At 47.1% G+C, this 20128-nt stretch overlaps 1 protein-coding gene across 2 annotated transcripts in view; it reads right to left on the minus strand.

The window, feature by feature from the left end:
- Positions 1 to 296: 296 nt before the first annotated feature.
- ING4 (inhibitor of growth family member 4) overlaps positions 297 to 20128 on the minus strand; it is a 42169-nt gene continuing 22337 nt past the window's right edge. For both annotated transcript variants that reach the window (XM_086932903.1, XM_086932904.1), the window contains exons 6-8: positions 2846 to 2990; positions 2540 to 2601; positions 297 to 1803 (exon numbers count right to left, since the gene is read on the minus strand). In XM_086932903.1, coding sequence (XP_086789029.1) covers positions 1764 to 1803; positions 2540 to 2601; positions 2846 to 2990 — 247 coding nt within the window. In that variant the 3' untranslated portion in view covers positions 297 to 1763. The remainder of the gene's footprint in view (positions 1804 to 2539; positions 2602 to 2845; positions 2991 to 20128) is intronic.

Genomic DNA, 20128 nt, shown 5'->3' on the forward strand with positions numbered 1-20128 from the left:
TGTCTTTTGTCTTACATTGTTTTCAACCTGTATCTAGGAAAATAATCTAAGAAAACAATTCATTTGCACCACAGCCTTAGGGTATCACCGAAAATACCTCTCTCCACATTGACATTCTATTGCCTTTCAGGTCCAAATATAATAATACTTTTCTCAACTCACCTAGGCATTCCCTGTGGCTGCATGCATAATCTAAACACACACTCTACAACCTCCCCACCCCCTACCACGTCTTGGAGGGATACCAAGCAACACCAAACCAGGTTTATACACAGTGAAAATGAAATAGGCACAACATCATTAAACAGCGTTCTTTTTTATTTCATTTTTTGGCATTTTGTTTTAAATAACCATGTTTGTTGAAATATCTGACCCTTTAAACACAAAATTGAACAGATGTCGGGAATGTAACAGAAAATCTGATACACTACACCCTCCTCTCATGGAAGGACTTGGGAACGAGGAAGTAAATGTGCGTACAAGGAAATAACTAATAAACACCAGTGAGGCATAGACTGGCGCCTCTACGAAGGGACCAATAGTACCTCGTGCAAGGATGTGGGCATCTGCACAGCAGCAACCCTCTGTGGAGAGAGCAGGCATGCCCGACGATAAACAGTTCATCTCCAAGGGATAACTGGGCAAGGGAACACAGGACCAGTCTCTTGCAAAAGTCATAATATTTACAAGGGATTAGACTATCCAAGGGAGGGCATGTTAGTGTTGCAGGAAGCTTAAGGGCGCAGTGGACAAGCTATCTCTTGGAAGAGCAGTAGCACCCAGACAGGCTGTCTCTAACGGAAGCGAAATTGTGTCAAAAAGCAGTGCAAGCTCTCAATGGAAGAGTTAGGGAGAAGCCCACAGCATGCACCACTGTCACAGGATGAGGCACACATACGAAGCAGCAGCATTTATCTGCAGAGGTGTCTCTTGAAAAGAGGTTAGCAAACAAACAAAGACCATGTCTTTTTGCGCACCAGGAGACACTGCACATTCGACTAGTCTACAAAGGACTGTACACAGCAACAGACCATTCGTGGTGGAAGGCCTTAGTATATTTCCAAATGAAAACCCCTGTTCACAACATCTACCATAAAAAACGGATTGCGGGGTCCTAATCCTGTCTGAACTCCTGAAGATAATGATTCAGAGCGGGCCAACAATGTCCCATCTTTCCATCTTGACGCATTGTAGATCACCAGCCTAACTAGGAGCCTCTTCCTGTTGACCCCCTGAGCACCTGAAGCCACATCTCGCTGTCTGTATTCCCGATACTAGGTTACTGCAAGATATTCTTTTTAGCAAGAGCACCTCGTCCTTCTTACCCACTGGCATTAAGAGAGATGAACCAGGCACAGCTGCCCTGGATCCTCTGTCCCATCCATCTCATTGTGTGCATTTGCAGCCCATAGGAGAGGTATGATAGGCTCTCATCACAAGGGTGAAATACTTCCTAGCACCATAGACAAAACAATCACTTTGGCCATACACACACCTGGAGTCAGTGTGGACACCACATTCTCTGGGCTTTCCTCATTCACTCTTAACACATTCTCTCGCTCACACACGCCATGGGAACCGCAGGGCCGCTCCAGGCAGCCCCATCTACCTCTACCTCACAATTCTCCTCTCCCAACAGCAGCAGATGCTCCCCAAAGAGGGTGGGCCTAACAGAGATGGTCACAGGCCAAGGAGAGTAGGGAGGCAGAGGGGACGGTGATAGGTGAGTTTTGTTCAACCGGCAGCAGCTACTTCAAAATGTTCTATTTCTTTTTCCGCTCCTGAGAACACCGAGGACAGAACCTGAAAAAGAAGAAAATATTTTACCAGAGAGAATGGGAACAACCACTGCGCACAGCTCTGACACAACGTACAACTTCCCACTATTTCAGAACGAGGTCCTACACACACACTTAACACCATATACCAGTGCTTCTTAACCTTTGACTTCTGTGTACCCCCACTAAATTACTGGAACCAGGGGACCCCCAATGAAACATTATTGGAATACGGGGACCCGCACTGAGTAATTACTGGAAGCTGGGGACCCCAGCCGAAGCATTCAAGAATTTGAACCTCAAAACAATATATAAAAATACTGAAACTAGCATTCATCAAAGAAATATTTTTTTAAATGATGGAATATTTAATTTAATTAAATAACAAATACCAAGAAATCTAAACTTTAATTTTAACGGGAATTTTGGAGCTTTTCTAAATTCAATTGAGGTCACTCATCGTCCATATTGTATACTATTTGATGCATTGCTTTCATAAGTCATTCTAGGGATACTACATTTTAAACTGTACATTTTGCTTCTTTATTTATATACACTTTATTAATCTGTCACTATTATTTAATTTTCTAATCTGTCGAGGACACCCTGAGTGGGGTTCGCAGACCCCCAGGGGTCCCCAGACCACAGGTTAAGAACCACTGCCCAATACTATTCAAGAAATGGCACACATACACCCAAAGTTGTATGAGTGGAATTTCACTAGATTTTAAAACTTTCCTCCTCAAAGCCTAGAAACTTACCATTTTCCTCTGGGTTTAGTAGTTAGCCCCACACAGGCGAAGTGAAACCACTCAATGGAACACTGGAGGAAAAAGAAAATACAAATGATATCCCGTTGCGGGACAACAAACTGAATGAATGTGAAAAAAGGATGGAGTAAAGTGAGACAGAATATGGGTACCATGAAGGGTGGAAGAATATGGCGGTTAAGGAAGGAGAAAATGAAGAGTTGCAATATTATGGATGAGGGGAATAGGATAAATAGAAAGATGCTTTCCTCAAAAGTGAAAAAAAGAAGGCAAAAAAGTGGAAGGGGCGCTACTTACGTCTGGATTGTCACAGCCAATCATTTCTCCATAGGACACCTGGTGGCAGAGGCAGTATGTGGGCTCGTTTGGATCCACTGGCATATCCAGAACATCGGAAGGATGTACATTTCCAAAGTTCACAGATGGCGCTGAATACTCAGTCCTAAAAACCAAAGACAAAAGTCAGGGGGGAAGTTTGTCAGATTGCTGAGCACAGCCAAGGTCTGTGGCATGTTTTCTGAAGCATACATTACAAATAAATAATACTTCAGAGTACTTGGCAAAGCATGCACACATCTCGATCTACTACTTACTATACTGCGCTCGATTCCCTTGTGAAGGACTCATTTTATTTTTCCAACTAGGTCAGTCAGGATTTCACCTTAACTCTCTCACCATATGCCTTTTAACCTCTGGCAAACATCTCCCTACTTTATACTTGTAGGAGAGTAGGGTCTGCAATCCTATGATCACCCCAGATTTTTGCTTTTTTGCTTCACTGGTTTACGACTTCTCTGGCTGTGGGCCTGCTAATCAGACCCACAGCCTTGCTGTTCTCTCACTAAATTGACACGTGTACCTTAGGTGCATTTACCAATTGGTACTGGGCCACTTTATCAGACCCTGTAACTCAGGGCATAGGTGTACCCAGGGCCTACCAGGGGTTGCAGCATGTATTATGCCACCCCTGGCTGGCCATCTAAATCTGACACAACTGGCTGCACGACAGCTGGGGCAAGGTGGTGTAATCACCCTTTGCTTTAAATATAGTATACCTATATCTAACCCTAAAATGGACACATAGATTCCTATCAGTCACTCCTATGGCAGGCCTTAACAATCCTGAAGGCAGAGTGCTTGGAATTATGTGAGATGGTGCTCTGGCATGAGCTGAGCCCGTTTGCAGCTTGCGGAACAGAGTCCTAATAGCTGTTCCATGATAACGCATACCATATACTCTTAAGTGCATTATAATCCTTGCGGTTATATGCCAACTCTGGTATTGCTTTATCAAAACATGTCGAGTAAGGTGTCATACGAATTGGAATACTAACTCCTCGCAAATTCTGGCGACGGGGTTAGCATTCCACCCTTCTAGAGGGACACGACATGTATGTAACTGTGAACCCCGGTTAAAGTTAACTCGAGCCTCAGCATCACAAAATGGATGCTGCCACCACAGACACAAGTCTGACCCCCTACAGCTGGGAGTCCTTCCAGCGAGGGGAGCTTGGACAAAGGGTTTCCTGTCTGGGGCGGTGCTAGCACCATCCCAGACAGGGTTTTGTGTATCCTGGGTAGGCAGGGCTTTAGAGGAAGGTGACTGCAAGTGGCACCCCGGTGCTCACTATGCATAGGTCGGCTAGAACCAGTTCCAGGGACACACCAGCCCCTGGCCTGGGGAAAGTCCGGCATGGGAGAGGGGTGTAACCGCTCCTCTTCCTGGTCCCACCCATGGGCAGGACCTAGTCGCGTGCCAGCCCCTTTTCCTTGTATAAAGATAGGAGCGGGCCCCCTTCCAAATTAGATCATCTTTGAATCCTGAAACTACTTTCTACGAAAGGAACTCTCGACTTCTTCTCAAGATTTCTCCCTTGTGACTAAGGAGTAGTCACCCTGCACCCGCAGGCACCATCTAAGAACACTGCGGTTTGGTGCACGTCCTTCCTCCGGAATCCGACCGACCAGCACGACGAGACCCGGCTTCCCTGGCACCTCTGACCTCTACCTACCTCTACAGCTAAGCTGAGAACCGTAGGTGCGACGAGACCTCGAGGGACCGGCCATCATCAGAACTGCACAACTTCTATCCAGCACGACCGCCGAGGGATCCTCGAGTGAGTGCTTTGGGGCCCGAGAAGCCCCGACCCTGAGCAGCTCCAGCACCGAAGTTCAGCCCCCCAGCCTCCACGAGATCTGCGTGGGGCCCTTCTGCTTTTTGCTGCTCACCGCGTTGTCTGGCTACTAGCCCGCTGGCTTGTGGCCTTCCCGACGACGAACGACGACATCAACACTGCTGGTCTGGTTGCTCCAGACTGGCCCTTGCTCCCCTCCAACAGAGGAGCACCCCGGACCCTCCTGGTCCACTCCAGTCGCCATCTTAGGTCCACCGCGTGGGCTTGCATTTGCCAAGACTTGTTGCCCCAATCCTGGGTCCAGCGACGTCGACAGCATCAACCATCGTGGGACAGCTCGCACCTCCATCCTGGTCGCCGACAACGCCTCCTGGTCCGTGAGACTGCAGAGCCCAGCGTCGCCCACTCACCTGGTCGAGGTGACTTCGTCCGGTGCCATCCTGGTGCCCACACAATCACTGGCTAGTGATTAAGAACTTGGTCCCCTCTGCTTTCAGGTGTCATCCATCTTCGATCCAGGCTTGGATCACTTCGAACTTCAACACTGGTCGCCTGCCAGCAACTCCTTTCTTCAGGCTCCATAGACTGCAACGAGGATTTCCGACGTCTTTCCAGATCTATGTATCTGCAGCCCCTGGGCTAGGTAACTTCGGCATTTCGGTGCCCCAGCATAGCCTCACTATCCAAGGGTCCAGATCCTTTTTCGTTTCAGGTCTATCTAGTCGGGTTAGCCCGAGAACACTATCTTTGCTATTACTAGCCTCCATAGACTTTGTCCCGCATCCCGCTTGAGAGTGCACACTCTGCACGCGAGTCCCCTAGGCCTCCTGCTAGTAATCTGAAGGTTCAGTAGTCCAGTCCTAGCGATTCCAAACCCTATGAGATTAGTACTTACCTGCTAGTAATTTTGCATTCAACTTTTAGAGTATATGGTTTTTCGTGCCCCTCGGGCATTTGTGTAAATTGTGCAACTCAAAGTATTTTCGTAAGAGTTTTGTTGTGGGCTTAGTACCCTGTCCTCATAAAGAGTACAGGGCTGTTGTGATCTAAATAAATACACTGTTTATTTTCATAACATTTGTGTGGTGTCCTTTAAGTTGGTGTTCAAGGGGTATATGTGATGGTATAACAGCTGGCTTAACACGCCCTCTAGAGTTTAGCCCGAAGACTGCTCGTATCCATGCTACTAGGATAGCTGGTCTATAATGTTGACTTACAACCAATCATCAATAAGGGTTGTTTGGCCTGATACAAAGTGCTCACTAGAATAGTGAACATTATATATCAGGCCAACTTCTCACATTGGTGAGCAGTGGTTGGGATTTGAGCTTGCTGTTGTTTTACCACATGTATCCTAAGAATATCATTGTGAAAGATCACATAAGTATTAAGGTACATATAACTTAGCTTAGAATACTCTGAGTTCTACTGAACCAGCTGTTGTAGTTCAACAAGGCTTAGCACACCTTGACTACAACTCTTAGCAAGGGATCAGTAGGCAAACAAGTAGTGTAGGTAGGTGCATCACTTACACCACACTAGAAGCATGTCAGACAAAGGAGGAAACTCTGAGTCTCCACTTGTGTCAGTTGACCCTCCACAGGTCACTTCAGATATGCTGCTCTTAGCTTCCAAGAGATGAGACAAATCTGTACATCCAGGAAGCTAAAACAGGGGTCTAACCCCACCATTCCCTTTCTGATTGGTCTCTTAGAGACTTATGATGCTAGGAGGACTGCTAACACAGATCCTTCTCATCCAGATGGGAACATGCCTCCCCTAGAGGGAACCACTGGTGACCCTGACCTCCACCTCCAGGCAGCAGATGATGCTGAGGAGGAGGAAGAAGAGTTATCAGGGGATGAGGCAGACAAAGGTCAGGTCGAAGTCAGTAGACTCACTAGGACCAACTTAAGTACGCATGAGAATGGATTTGGGGGACCCTCAGGACCACTCTCAGGCAGACTTAACATGGGGAATGGACGAGTTAGGTCTCTATCTAGAGGCTCTAACAGATCCATTCGAACCAATGGCTCTCAGACCTCTTCTCATAGAGGGATGTCATCCCCTAAGAGAAGGGAGCATGAAGCTAAGATGAGGGAAGCCAATCTAAGGATTGAAAGGGAAGAACTTGCCCTGGCCAAAGAGAGGCTTGCCTTTGCTAGAGAGCAAAAGTTAAGTGGACTAGATTCCACTGGTGGCAGCATTCTCCCAAGAGAAAAAGACAGGGGTTTAGACACTAGACACCTGAGTAAGATAGTGCCCCCCTTTAAACAAGGGGATGATATCCACAAATGGATAACTGCTTTGGAGAGGGCCTGCACTGTCCAGTGCGTCCCCCAGAGTCAGTGGGCAGCTGTCTTGTGGCTCTCCTTTGAAGGCAAAGGTAGAGATAAGCTCCTCACTACTAGAGCTGAGGATGCTAACAATTACCAAGTCCTGAAAAATACACTGATAGATGGGTTTGGCCTAACCACTGAGCAGTACAGGTTGCTGTTCAGGGATACCCAGAAAACTCAGTCTCAGGATTGGTCTGATTTTGTAGATTGTGCCACTAAGGCTTTGGAGGGCTGGTTGCTGGGCAGTAAGGTTACTGATTATACAGGATTGTACAATCTGTTCATGAGGGAACAGATTTTAAATAATTGTCAGAACCAGTTGTTGCATCAGCACCTTGTTGACTCAGATCTGACCTCTCCCCAAGAATTGGGAAAGAAGGCAGACAGATGGGTGAGAACAAGGGTTAAGCAGAACCAGGGCCAGAACCAGGGTGGTCAGAAGAAAGCAGACCAGAAGGGTAAAGATACCAAAGGTGAACAAAATGACCAGAAGTCTTCGACAGGTCCCCAACAATCCAAAGAGGGTGGGGGTCAGGCTTCCCAGAAGAAGACGACTCAAGAAGGCCAGTCTAAAAGGTGGTGCCAATACTGTAAAAGTAAAACTCACTGGTTTAGTGAGTGCACCAAGAAAGGAGGACAAACTCCTGCCACTACAGCCCCTAAGGCACCTGCACCCCCTAGTACAGTCAGTAGTGGTAGTGTACCTCCCAAGGGATTAGTTGGGTTAACCTTGGGTTCTGAGGGGTATGACAACTTAGTTGGCACACTCACTCAGGCTGTCCTTGTCTGTACAGGGGATGTGGATATATCCCCTGATGTCAGTCCCAATACTTTGGGCAAATACAGGCAGACACCTTTGATAAATGGCAAAATGGCTCAGGCCTATAGGGACACTTGTGCCAGTGTCACCATGGTGACACCTAACTTTGTGGACCCTGGACAGATCATGCCAGGTACAGATTTCCAGGTGACCAATGCCAGCAACGTCACTACCAGTCATAGTATGGCGATTGTTGCTTTCTCCAGGGGAGGGGTAAATGGCCAAAAGAAGGTTGTAGTTAGTTCAGACCTCCCAGTGGATTGTTTGTTAGGCAATGATTTGGAGTCATCACAATGGTCAGAAGTGGAGCAGAGGACTCACATGGAAATGTTAGGCTTGCCAGCACATGTGCTTGCTGTGACTAGGTCACAGGCCAGAAGATGCCCCACTGAACAGGTGCTGGATCCTGGAACAATGGACCAGACACCTTCCAAGAAGAAGAGCAGTAGGGTTAAGGCATTGCCTTCCCCCTTGCCCCAGGTTGAGGATCAAGTCTCAGAGGAGGCGGACCTACAGGAACTGAGGGAAACTGAGCCTAAAGAATTTGAACTTGATCAAGTTGAGTTTCTGGGCTCAGGGGGACCCTCAAGAGAAGACCTGGGGAAGGAACAGTTAGACTGCCCTTCCCTTGAACCCCTCAGACAGCAGGCTGCTGCTGAGGCTGCTGGGAACGCCACAGGTACCCACAAGGTATACTGGGATGATGGACTCCTGTACACTGAGGCAAGAGACCCCAAACCTGGTGCAACCAGGAGGCTGGTTATCCCCTTTTCTCAGAGAGGTTTCCTTCTTACCTTGGCCCATGAGATTCCCTTAGCAGGACACTTAGGCCAGACAAAGACTTGGGACAGGCTTGTCTCACACTTTCACTGACCTCACATGAATGGAGATACCAGGGAGTTTTGTCGCTCCTGTGTCACTTGCCAAGCCAGTGGTAAGTCAGGTGGCACAACAAAGGCCCCCCTTATACCAATGCCTGTGGTGGGGGTACCCTTTGAAAGAGTGGGGATTGACATTGTTGGTCCAATGGAACCCCAGACAGCATCAGGGCACAAGTTTATACTGGTGGTAGTGGATCATGCCACCAGGTATCCTGAAGCTATTCCACTTAGGACCACTACAGCACCTGTAGTGGCAAGAGCCCTAGTTGGAGTGTTCTCCAGAGTGGGCTTCCCTAAGGAGGTTGTTTCTGACAGAGGTGCAAACTTCATGTCAAGCTATCTAACTGCTATGTGGAAGGAATGTGGTGTCAACTACAAGTTCACTACACCCTATCATCCACAATGCAATGGGCTTGTTGAAAGGTTCAACAGGACCCTAAAAGGGATGATTCATGGACTAACTGAAAAGCTCAGGCGTAGATGGGATGTCCTGATACCCTGCCTTTTGTTTGCTTACAGAGAGGTCCCACAGAAGGGGGTTGGCTACAGCCCTTTTGAACTTCTGTATGGGCATCCTGTGAGAGGACCCCTGTGTTTGGTGAAGGAAGGATGGGAGAGACCTCTCAAAAAGCCTGCAACCAACATAGTGGACTATGTACTTGGTCTCCGCTCCAGGATGGCTGAGTATATGGAAAAGGCATCTGAAAACTTTAAGGCCAGCCAAGAACTCCAAAAAGCTTGGCATGACCAAAAGGCTGTCCTGACTGTGTACCAGCCTGGACAGAAGGTGTGGGTGTTGGAGCCAGTGGCCCCAGCAGCACTCAAAGACAAATGGTCTGGGCCCCACACAATCCTTGAGCAAAAGGGAGACGTCACCTACCTGGTGGACCTTGGAACTCCCAGGAGCCCCCACAGGGTGCTCCATGTGTATAGGCTCAAAGCATATGTCGACAGGAAGGACATGAGCTTGCTCATGGCCATAGATGAGGGACAGGAGGAAGAGAGTGACCCTCTCCCAGACCTGCTCACTCAGAATCCTGATGATGGATCAGTAGATGGTGTTGTCTTTTGTGGCAGCCTCTCTGACCATCAACAGAAGGATTGTAAACAAGTTCTTCAATCCTTCAGGCATATGTTCTCTCTGACACCCAGTCAAACCAATTGGTGTACCCATGAGGTTGACACTGGTGACAGTCTGCCAGTTAAGAGTAAAATCTACAGGCAGCCTGATCATGTTAGAGACTGCATCAAAACTGAAGTGCAGAAAATGTTGGAGCTGGGAGTCATTGAGCCCTCAGATAGCCCTTGGGCTAGTCCAGTAGTTCTAGTGCCAAAGCCTCACACCCAGGGTGGTAAGAAAGAGATGAGGTTTTGCGTAGACTACAGAGGCCTCAATGCAGTCACTAAGACTGATGCCCACCCAATACCAAGGGCAGATGAACTTATAGATAGATTGGCTTCTGCCAACTACTTAAGTACATTTGACCTGACAGCGGGGTATTGGCAAATCAGGTTAGCTGAGGAAGCCAAGCCCAAGACAGCATTTTCTACCCCTGGTGGGCATTATCAATTTGTGGTAATGCCCTTTGGTTTGAAAAATGCGCCTGCCACCTTCCAAAGGCTGGTGAATCATGTTCTCACGGGGCTGGATGACTTCTGTACAGCATATCTTGATGATATAGCTGTCTTTAGCTCCACCTGGGAGGATCACCTGGTCCACCTGAGGAAAGTGTTAGAGGCACTGCAAGCAGCAGGTCTCACTATCAAGGCCACAAAGTGCCAGATAGGGCAGACACAGGTTGTATACCTGGGCCACCTTGTAGGTGGAGGCCAGGTTCAGCCACTGGAGAGCAAGATACAATCCATCAAGGATTGGGCTCCTCCAACCACCCAGACTCAGGTTCGAGCTTTCTTGGGCCTGACTGGTTACTATAGGAAATTTGTCAGAAATTATGGATCAATTGTGACTCCACTTAATGAACTGACAAGTAAAAAGATGCCAAAGAAAGTTCAGTGGACAGCAAGCTGTCAAAAAGCATTTGATGACCTAAAACAGGCCATGTGCACAGCACCTATCCTAAAGAGTCCAGACTACTCCAAACCATTCATTGTCCAAACAGATGCTTCTGAGTTGGGTGTGGGAGCTGTTCTATCTCAACTGAATTTTGATGGTCATGACCAGCCCATTGCTTTTATAAGCAGAAGGCTGACCCCCAGAGAGAAAAATTGGTCAGCTATTGAGAGGGAGGCCTTTGCTGTGGTTTGGGCCCTGAAGAAACTGAGTCCATACTTGTTTGGCACTCATTTCAAGATTCAGACCGACCATAAGCCCCTCTTGTGGCTAAATCAGATGAAGGGTGAAAACCCCAAACTGCTTAGGTGGTCCATTTCCCTACAGGGGATGGATTTTACAGTGGAGCATAGACCTGGCACTGATCATGGCAATGCAGATGGGCTCTCCAGGTATTTCTACTTAGAGCAAGAAGACTCACCTGGTCAAGGTTAGTTTATTGTCCCAAAGTTTGGGGGGGGGGGGTCATGTAGGAGAGTAGGGTCTGCAATCCTATGATCACCCCAGATTTTTGCTTTTTTGCTTCACTGGTTTACGACTTGTCTGGCTGTGGGCCTGCTAATCAGACCCACAGCCTTGCTGTCCTCTCACTAAATTGACACGTGTACCTTAGGTGCATTTACCAATTGGTACTGGGCCACCTTATCAGACCCTGTAACTCAGGGCATAGGTGTACCCAGGGCCTACCAGGGACTGCAGCATGTATTATGCCACCCCTGGCTGGCCATCTAAATCTGACACAACTGGCTGCACGACAGCTGGGGCAAGGTGGTGTAATCACCCTTTGCTTTAGATATAGTATACCTATATCTAACCCTAAAATGGACACATAGATTCCTATCAGTCACTCCTATGGCAGGCCTTAACAATCCTGAAGGCAGAGTGCTTGGAATTATGTGAGATGGTGCTCTGGCATGAGCTGAGCCTGTTTGCAGCTTGCGGAACCAAGTCCTAATAGCTGTTCCATGATAACGCATACCATATACTCTTAAGTGCATTATAATCCTCGCGGTTATATGCCAACTCTGGTACTGCTTTATCAAAACATGTCGAGTAAGGTGTCATACGAATTGGAATACTAACCCCTCGCCAATTCTGGCGACGGGGTTAGCATTCCACCCTTCTAGAGGGACACGACATGCATGTAACTGTGAACCCCGGTTAAAGTTAACTCGAGCCTCAGCATCACAAAATGGATGCTGCCACCACAGACACAAGTCTGACCCCCTACAGCTGGGAGTCCTTCCAGCGAGGGGAGCTTGGCCAAAGGGTTTCCTGTCAGGGGCGGTGCTAGCACCATCCCAGACAGGGTTTTGTGTATCCTGGGTAGGCAGGGCTTTAGAGGAAGGTGACTGCAAGTGGCACCCCGGTGCTCACTATGCATAGGCCGGCTAGAACCAGTTCCAGGAACACACCAGCCCCTGGCCTGGGGAAAGTCCGGCATGGGAGAGGAGTGTAACCACCCCCCTTCCTGGTCCCACCCATGGGCAGGACCTAGTTGCGTGCCAGCCCCTTTTCCTTGTATAAAGATAGGAGCGGGCCCCCTTCCAAATTAGATCATCTTTGAATCCTGAAACTACTTTCTACGAAAGGAATTCTCGACTTCTTCTCAAGATTTCTCCCTTGTGACTAAGGAGTAGTCACCCTGCACCCACAGGCACCATCTAAGAACACTGCGGTTTGCTGCACGTCCTTCCTCCGGAATCCGACCGACCAGCACGACGAGACTCGGCTTCCCTGGCACCTCTGACCTCTACCTACCTCTACAGCTAAGCTGAGAACTGTAGGTGCGACGAGACCTCGAGGGACCAGCCATCATCAGAACTGCACGACTTCTATCCAGCACGACCGCCGAGGGATCCTCGAGTGAGTGCTTTGGGGCCCGAGAAGCCCCGGCCCTGAGCAGCTCCAGCACCGAAGTTCAGCCCCCCAGCCTCCACAAGATCTGCGTGGGGCCCTTCTGCTTTTTGCTGCTCACCGCGTTGTCTGGCTACTAGCCCGCTGGCTTGTGGCCTTCCCGACGACGAACGACGACATCAACACTGCTGGTCTGGTTGCTCCAGACTGGCCCTTGCTCCCCTCCAACAGAGGAGCACCCCGGACCCTCCTGGTCCACTCCAGACGCCATCTTAGGTCCACCGCGTGGGCTTGCATTTGCCAAGACTTGCTGCCCCAATCCTGGGTCCAGCGACGTCGACAGCATCAACCATCGTGGGACAGCTCGCACCTCCATCCTGGTCGCCGACGCCTCCTGGTCCGTGAGACTGCAGAGCCCAGCGTCGCCCACTCACCTGGTCGAGGTGACTTCGTCCGGTGCCATCCTGGTGCCCACACAATCACTGGCTAGTGATTAAGAACTTGGTCCCCTCTGCTTTCAGGTGTCATCCATCTTCGATCCAGGCTTGGATCAATTCGAACTTCAACACAGGTCGCCTGCCAGCAACTCCTTTCTTCAGGCTCCATAGACTGCAACGAGGATTCCCGACGTCTTTCCAGACCTATGCATCCGCAGCCCCTGGGCTAGGTAACTTCGGCATTTCGGTGCCCCAGCATAGCCTCACTATCCAAGGGTCCAGATCCTTTTTCGTTTCAGGTATATCTAGTCGGGTTCGCCCGAGAACACTATCTTTGCTTTTACTAGCCTCCATAGACTTTGTCCCGCATCCCGCGTGAGAGTGCACACTCTGCACCAGAGTCCCCTAGGCCTCCTGCTAGTAATCTGAAGGTTCAGTAGTCCAGTCCTAGCGATTCCAAACCCTATGAGATTAGTACTTACCTGCTAGTAATTTCGCATTCCACTTTTAGAGTGTATGGTTTTTCGTGCCCCTCTGGCATTTGTGTAAATTGTGCAACTTAAAGTATTTTCGTAAGAGTTTTGTTGTGGGCTTAGTACCCTGTCCTCATAAAGAGTACAGGGCTGTTGTGATCTAAATAAATACACTGTTTATTTTCATAACACTTGTGTGCTGTCCTTTCACTTGGTGTTCAAGGGGTATATGTGATGGTATAACAGCTGGCTTAACACGCCCACTAGAGTTTAGCCCGAAGACTGCTCGTATCCATGCTACTAGGATAGCTGGTCTATAAGGTTGACTTACAACCAATCATCAATAAGGGTTGTTTGGACTGATACAAAGTGCTCACTAGAATAGTGAACATTATATATCAGGCCAACTTCTCACAATACTCACACACCCAGTTTACTTGCTGGCCTTAAAGGGTGTCTAGTTCTCATATTCAAAGTCCAAGAGGTACAGGAAAAAAGAAGCCCATCTGCTAAGCAATCAAATCAAAAAGCATGTAACAACAAATACTACAGTCTTGGCCAAGCTTTCAATACAAGAGACAGAGGCACCTGAATGATGGGAAATGCCTACTGGCCCTGGGTATGAAGCATGAGATTATGATATGACAACACACTCAGTCACTTAAGACAATATATACTTTGTGTTGTAGGACACCAGCCAATCAGAGAGGCGCCTGAAATTGACACCTGAGCAGCATTTCCATCATTGTGTCTTAAGTCATCAGGTTTCCTATTTTCTGGCATATGTATGGTGCTTCAGACAGGTCTCGGTTGGTCTTGATTAATTCAGGTTTTGCAGTAGCCTGGGGACTGTGTCCACTTGGGCTAAAAAACTTTTTTTTAATAAGATATGATTTTTAAAATTCTAAATAGTACTCTTCTTCACACAGATTCTCTGGAAAGCCATGCCAAAGCCATTATTAAAGAAGTGACTGGCATCTGCGTCCATGTTGTTCCTGTACAGCAAGACTACAATATGCTAAACACTATTAGAAGGTAGCCTTTTGATGTGACTGATCTTAAGACTTCAAAGAGATAAAACTGGCCGTATTGAATCATCCATAGCTTTGCCAGATAGCACACAGATAAGCGTGCTGAAGGCAATCTAAGAGTCAGTTTGTACTAGGACTGTCAAGTTCAGAAGAGCATATTTTGTTGTGTGGGATGCTCTGAATCCTGATTGCTTACAGCCATTTGAGTTTTGATTTTGCCCGGGAATTTGTTCCAGGTTCTATAAATGGCAGAAAGGTAAGGGCAAGGAAGGGGATGAACTATTGATATGCTGAACTGATAATGACCTAAGGACTGGAGCATGGTTGTGATTTGTGCCCACCACGTCAGCACTGATATGGATCAGTGATGCCTCAATCACATTTATGAAATTGGTCTACTCCATTCACTCTTCCTGGGTGGACACCATAAACTCTTGACTGAGATAACTGTGACTTGGTTTGATCCCCTCACTAATACTAGGTCAACACAATAGACCCTCGTGGCAGAACCGAGAGCAGAGGACGGCCCGGGACCAGGGTTCGATTCCCGGCGCGGCAGGTTTCTGGACCAGGGTCAGCGGACTCGATAATTCTCTCGCCTCGGTGCCCACTCTGATCAGCGATCACACTCGGCAACTCTGGGCATTAGCTTGCCTCATCTTCACTAACGGCCCCACCAGACCGCTGGGGATGCCTGGTCTCACCCTGGAGATACCCATTAAGGGACCATCTCTCAGGGAAGCCAGGAAGGGTTTCGCAGCGGTCGAAGCGCCTTGGGACCCTACGGGTAAGTAGTGCGCTATATAAATGCCTATACATTTACATTTACATCTTATGAGACGTGTTAGGAGTTACTTGTTGCCCCTTCACTGCTTCTTGGTGGACCCCCATAGACCCATGTATAGTGATGCTAATCTAATCCCTCCAAATCAAACTGCACTGAAAACCACTATATTAAACTGACATTGCCTCTAATGATACTACTAAACTTGAACAGCAATGCCTCTGAGAGAGATAACAGATCAAGCACAATGTACTGCACAGTAAGTGGAAACATCTCACATGAGTAACAAACCAGTGATAAGTCAGTTCTTAGTGCGCTGCTGCTACACAAATAATTCCATAAACCCTAATCAAGTTTTCCATAGTCACACTGGACGCCAAGACCATCTGACTCTACACCCACAATATGTCCCCTTCAGTCACAAGCCCAGTATCACCTATGCACCTGTTCAGTCCAATGCACCTTCTCAAAAGTCAATTATTTCTCCTCCGGTTCATCTTTATTTGAACAGGCACCATCACAACATAAATTCAGATTAGCTAGAGTGGCTTTTACAGAAAAAAACACGAATTCCCTGCCTCCTGCATCTTGAAGACTCACTATTCCCACTTCACCCCATGGTCTCATTAGCTTGCTGCCTTCCATGGGGTGCATCATGAACAACTTCTGTGTGTTGGGTGCAACTAACAATCATCTAGTAATCTCATTAACTGCTACAACTTTCCAACAATTTTTTTTTTTTTTCAAAAAGCTTTTATTCGATTTGTGCATACAAATCATACAAGCAAAAGTACATAGTTAAAATATTAAAATCACCATATAAACTCTCATAGAAAAAGGTGATAGGACAATGTGAAAAAAGGTTAGAGTGCAGCAATTAGTAAGTGATCATGTCTCTATAAGTCAACATATTATTGTAAAATACAAAACATTCTTAAATGAGCAAACTGAGGGTCAGTAGGGGTTACTCAATAGGCCTTTCCTGGCAGCTGTACATAAAAATGTTTAAGTAATCATAATATACTGTGGACAAATATGAATAATACCTTAATAACAGAAATTAATATAAAATTTGAAGGCGTATATATACAGACAGGAATGTTAACGGTAATAGCATCATAAAACATTTCCTGGCAGCTGTATAGCATAAGTACAGACAGGTAAGTATAAAAATATTATTATAGTACAATACTTTTCCTGGCAGCTGTACATTTCAAAATAAAAGTAGCCAGAAAAAAGCAAATCTCCTCGTTCTCTAATGAGGATAAAAATATCAATGCTGTTTGTGTAGTACGAATATTGTATTTAATAAAAATTGGCTTAAGGTATTTTAACCTGAAAAAATGAAAAAATTTACAAAAAAGTAAGAAATGGCAACTACTCTGCCGAGAAATACTGTCACACGGACAGGGTATGTCTGAACTGGTTCTTGTGTTTGGAAAAGCAACCAGGTGGTGAACAATGCCCAATCTGACACGTGTTAAAACATACTGATGAGAGGGACGAGTCACATACACAAGATAGGATTGGAGTCCCGAAGTTAGATTTAAATCTTTATAAAATTTCACGGTGACAAGATTACCGGAGATTTTGTCGCGCTCTGCCTTTCGAAAGTTTAGGAACGTTGTCTTAATTTCTTTTTTTGAAATAGAAACAACCTCTTCAGGCTCACGGAACACATCAATATTAAAAAGAAGGAGATACCAGCGGTGAATGTATCTTAACCACAATATACGTGAAGAGTGGTCCAAGCCTATACAATCAAGAATAATATCCTGAGTGAATCGAGTCTCTGGCTTAGCCCAAATAGAACGCCACAATAAGAGTGGCCGGACTGCTGCTAAGTCAGAAATGAACTCGATCCCAACTTCTTCATGGATCAGCTGGATGGAGGCAGAAGGGGGAACACATAACAACCTCCTTAAAAACTTGTTTTCCTCCTTCTGCAGGGATATACCCTCGCTATGTCCCCACACCCCTGCCCCATACAGAGCAGAGGAGACACAGCATACATTATATATGTTCATCATGTCTAAAATGCTTCGTGAGCCAAGTTTAGAGGCAAAACGGAAAATACTGCTAGTAGACCGCAGCATTTTTATTCTGGTAGAATCAAATTCCGCGGTCCAGGACCCACTATTGTTGTATGTAATTCCTAGATAACAAAAGGACTTAACGGAAGTCAACTTTTCCTTATCCAGAAAAAAAGTATGCTTTACCTGCTTAGCTGCCTGACCGCATGACATTACATATGTCTTAGTTTTATTCACACAAAGCCGCCTAACTTGAATAAACTGCATAAAATTATCGATTAGGCGCTGAAGGCCCATCTGTGTTCGGGATAAAAGAACAGCGTCATCCGCGTAAAGTAACAGCGGGACAGGTTTACCACCAATCTGGGGGGCATCTGCTGGGATGTCAACCAAGGAACGGTCGACATCATTAATAAAAAGGGAAAATAAAAGCGGGGCCAAAACACATCCCTGGCGTATGCCCCGAGACACTTTAAAAAACGGGGTACATTCACCAAGGGTGCCATAGCGGACTTTACAGGAGAGTTTTTCGTAGAGTCTAGCCAAAAAATGAACTATTTCCCTTGGGGCCCCTGCATCAAGCAGAACCTCCCAAAGAATGTTATGGTTAACCAAATCAAAAGCGCTGCTCAAATCAGCAAAACATAAAAAGAGGTTGCCATTTTTAGCCACAGTACTTTCCAACAATTAATTTCAATACTTTGTACTGTACTTCTGTTCAGCAAATAAATGTGCATTCAATGTATTTAAAGAACATTGTCCCTTTCAGTTCAAATGCAGTGGCTGAAAAATTCGACAGGTGTTTGGCTTTCTAACTGGACTTTTTCACAGTGATGGCATGCCACATTCATAAAACAGACATCCATGTAAGGAACTCCTAAGGGGAATTTTCTCTGGTCCCAAGAAGAGAATATGAGACAATAACCTCCTCTGTCTGTCTCAAAACCATCACCCTCCTAATCCAGACACTGATGCAGGAGACCATGATTAGAGACTGCAGTCTTTAGGTCCACCAGTGGAATTTATTTTTATTTATTTTGATTTGTAATGCGCGTTATCACCCAGGGGTCTCTAAGCGCTTGTCAGAGGGTGCTCACGGACTAGATGGAGGAGCGGAGGGGGGCTGCTAGGACGTACCCCATGCTTCCAGGAAGAGCACAGTTTTAAGCTTCTTCCTGAAGGGTAGGAGGTTTATTTCCTTGCGTAGGCTCACTGGCAAGTTGTTCCAGGCCACGGGGATTGCATTGGAGAATGCTCGCCCTCCCATAGAGGATAGTTTAAAACGGGGACAGACCAGGAGGGTAGACTCTGCTGATCGGAGTATCCTACTGGGGACATAGCGGACTATGCGGTCCTTGATGTACCTTGGGGCTTGTCCGTACAGAGCTTTATGTGTGGTGCAGAGACCCTTGAACTTAATTCTCTGCCTAATTGGGAGCCACTGAAGATCACGCAGCAGTGGTGTAGTGCGTGTCCGTCTTGGTTATTTAAAAATTAGTCTTGCTGCGTCGTTTATGACCGTTTGTAGTCTGGCCAACAGTTGTTGGGGAATGCCAGCGTACAAAGAATTGCCGTAATCCAGACGCGACAGGATCATTGCTGAGACCGCCAGTCTGAGCGTGGCCGAGGTCACGAGTGGGGATAGTTTCCGCAGTTGTCTTAGTAGGCCCACACAGGTACCAACAACTGCAGAGACTTGTTGTGCCATAGGGAGTTTGGCATCTATTTGAATGCCCAGGATTTTCACAGCCGCCGCTGGTTCAGGAGAGGGCCCCAGTTCTTTTGGCCAAAGGAGGTCGTTCCAGGGGCTGGAAGCTGTGCTGATCGCCAGCACCTCTGTTTTGTCAGGGTTTATCTTTAATGAATTGGCTGACATCCAGTTGACCGTAAATTTTAGTATGTTTTGCATTCTTACATATGCCGTGGGGGAGTTGTCAATTTGAATGATAATTTGAGTGTCATCAGCGTAATTGTAGAGCCGGCACTCAATCTGGTTTAGTGCAGAAATCAAAGGCTACAGATAGGCGTTCAAAAGGAGGTGTGAAAGTGCTGAGCCTTGAGGAACTCCGCATGAGAGACCTGCTGGGTTGGAAACCAAATTTGCCAGTTGGACTCTCTGGGAATGGTTTTTAAGAAATGAAGTTAGCCAGGCATGAGCAGTGCCCTGAATGCCGAGATCCCCCAGCCGCGACAGTAATTGGTCATGGTTGACCGTATCAAATGCAGCGGAGAGGTCTAACAGCACCAGGGCAGAAGGTGTTTTTTTGTCTGCCCTGAATCTCAGATCTTCCAGCACGGAAAGCATGACCAATTCCCGTGCTGTGATGGGCCTTGAAGCCGGCCTGGTTCGGTTCTAAAAGACGATTATCTTCAAGATGACGAGAAAGATGGGGGAGAACGTGCTGTTTAATTACCTTAGCTAAGAAAGGCAACTGCGAGATAGGTCTAAAAATTTTCAAGATCCTAGTATCAGCACCAGGCTTCTTTAAGAGCGGGATCAGGTGAGCCTCCTTAAAATCGGTGGGAACCCGTCCTGATTCCAGGGAACAATTGAAGAGGGAGAGCACGTTGTCCCCTATTCCTGGCAGGGCCAGCTTAAAGATCCTAGGTGGGCAGGGGTCCGCTGGTGACCCAGATTTCACTCGCCCCATCAGAACTGCCAGAGACTCCTTAGTGAGTGGTGGCAGGGTGGTTAAAGGGTGGGCAATCAGCAGGGGTG

The sequence above is a fragment of the Lissotriton vulgaris genome, chromosome 7 (genome assembly GCF_964263255.1).
Source record: "Lissotriton vulgaris chromosome 7, aLisVul1.2, whole genome shotgun sequence".
In the NCBI taxonomy this organism is placed as follows: domain Eukaryota; kingdom Metazoa; phylum Chordata; class Amphibia; order Caudata; family Salamandridae; genus Lissotriton; species Lissotriton vulgaris.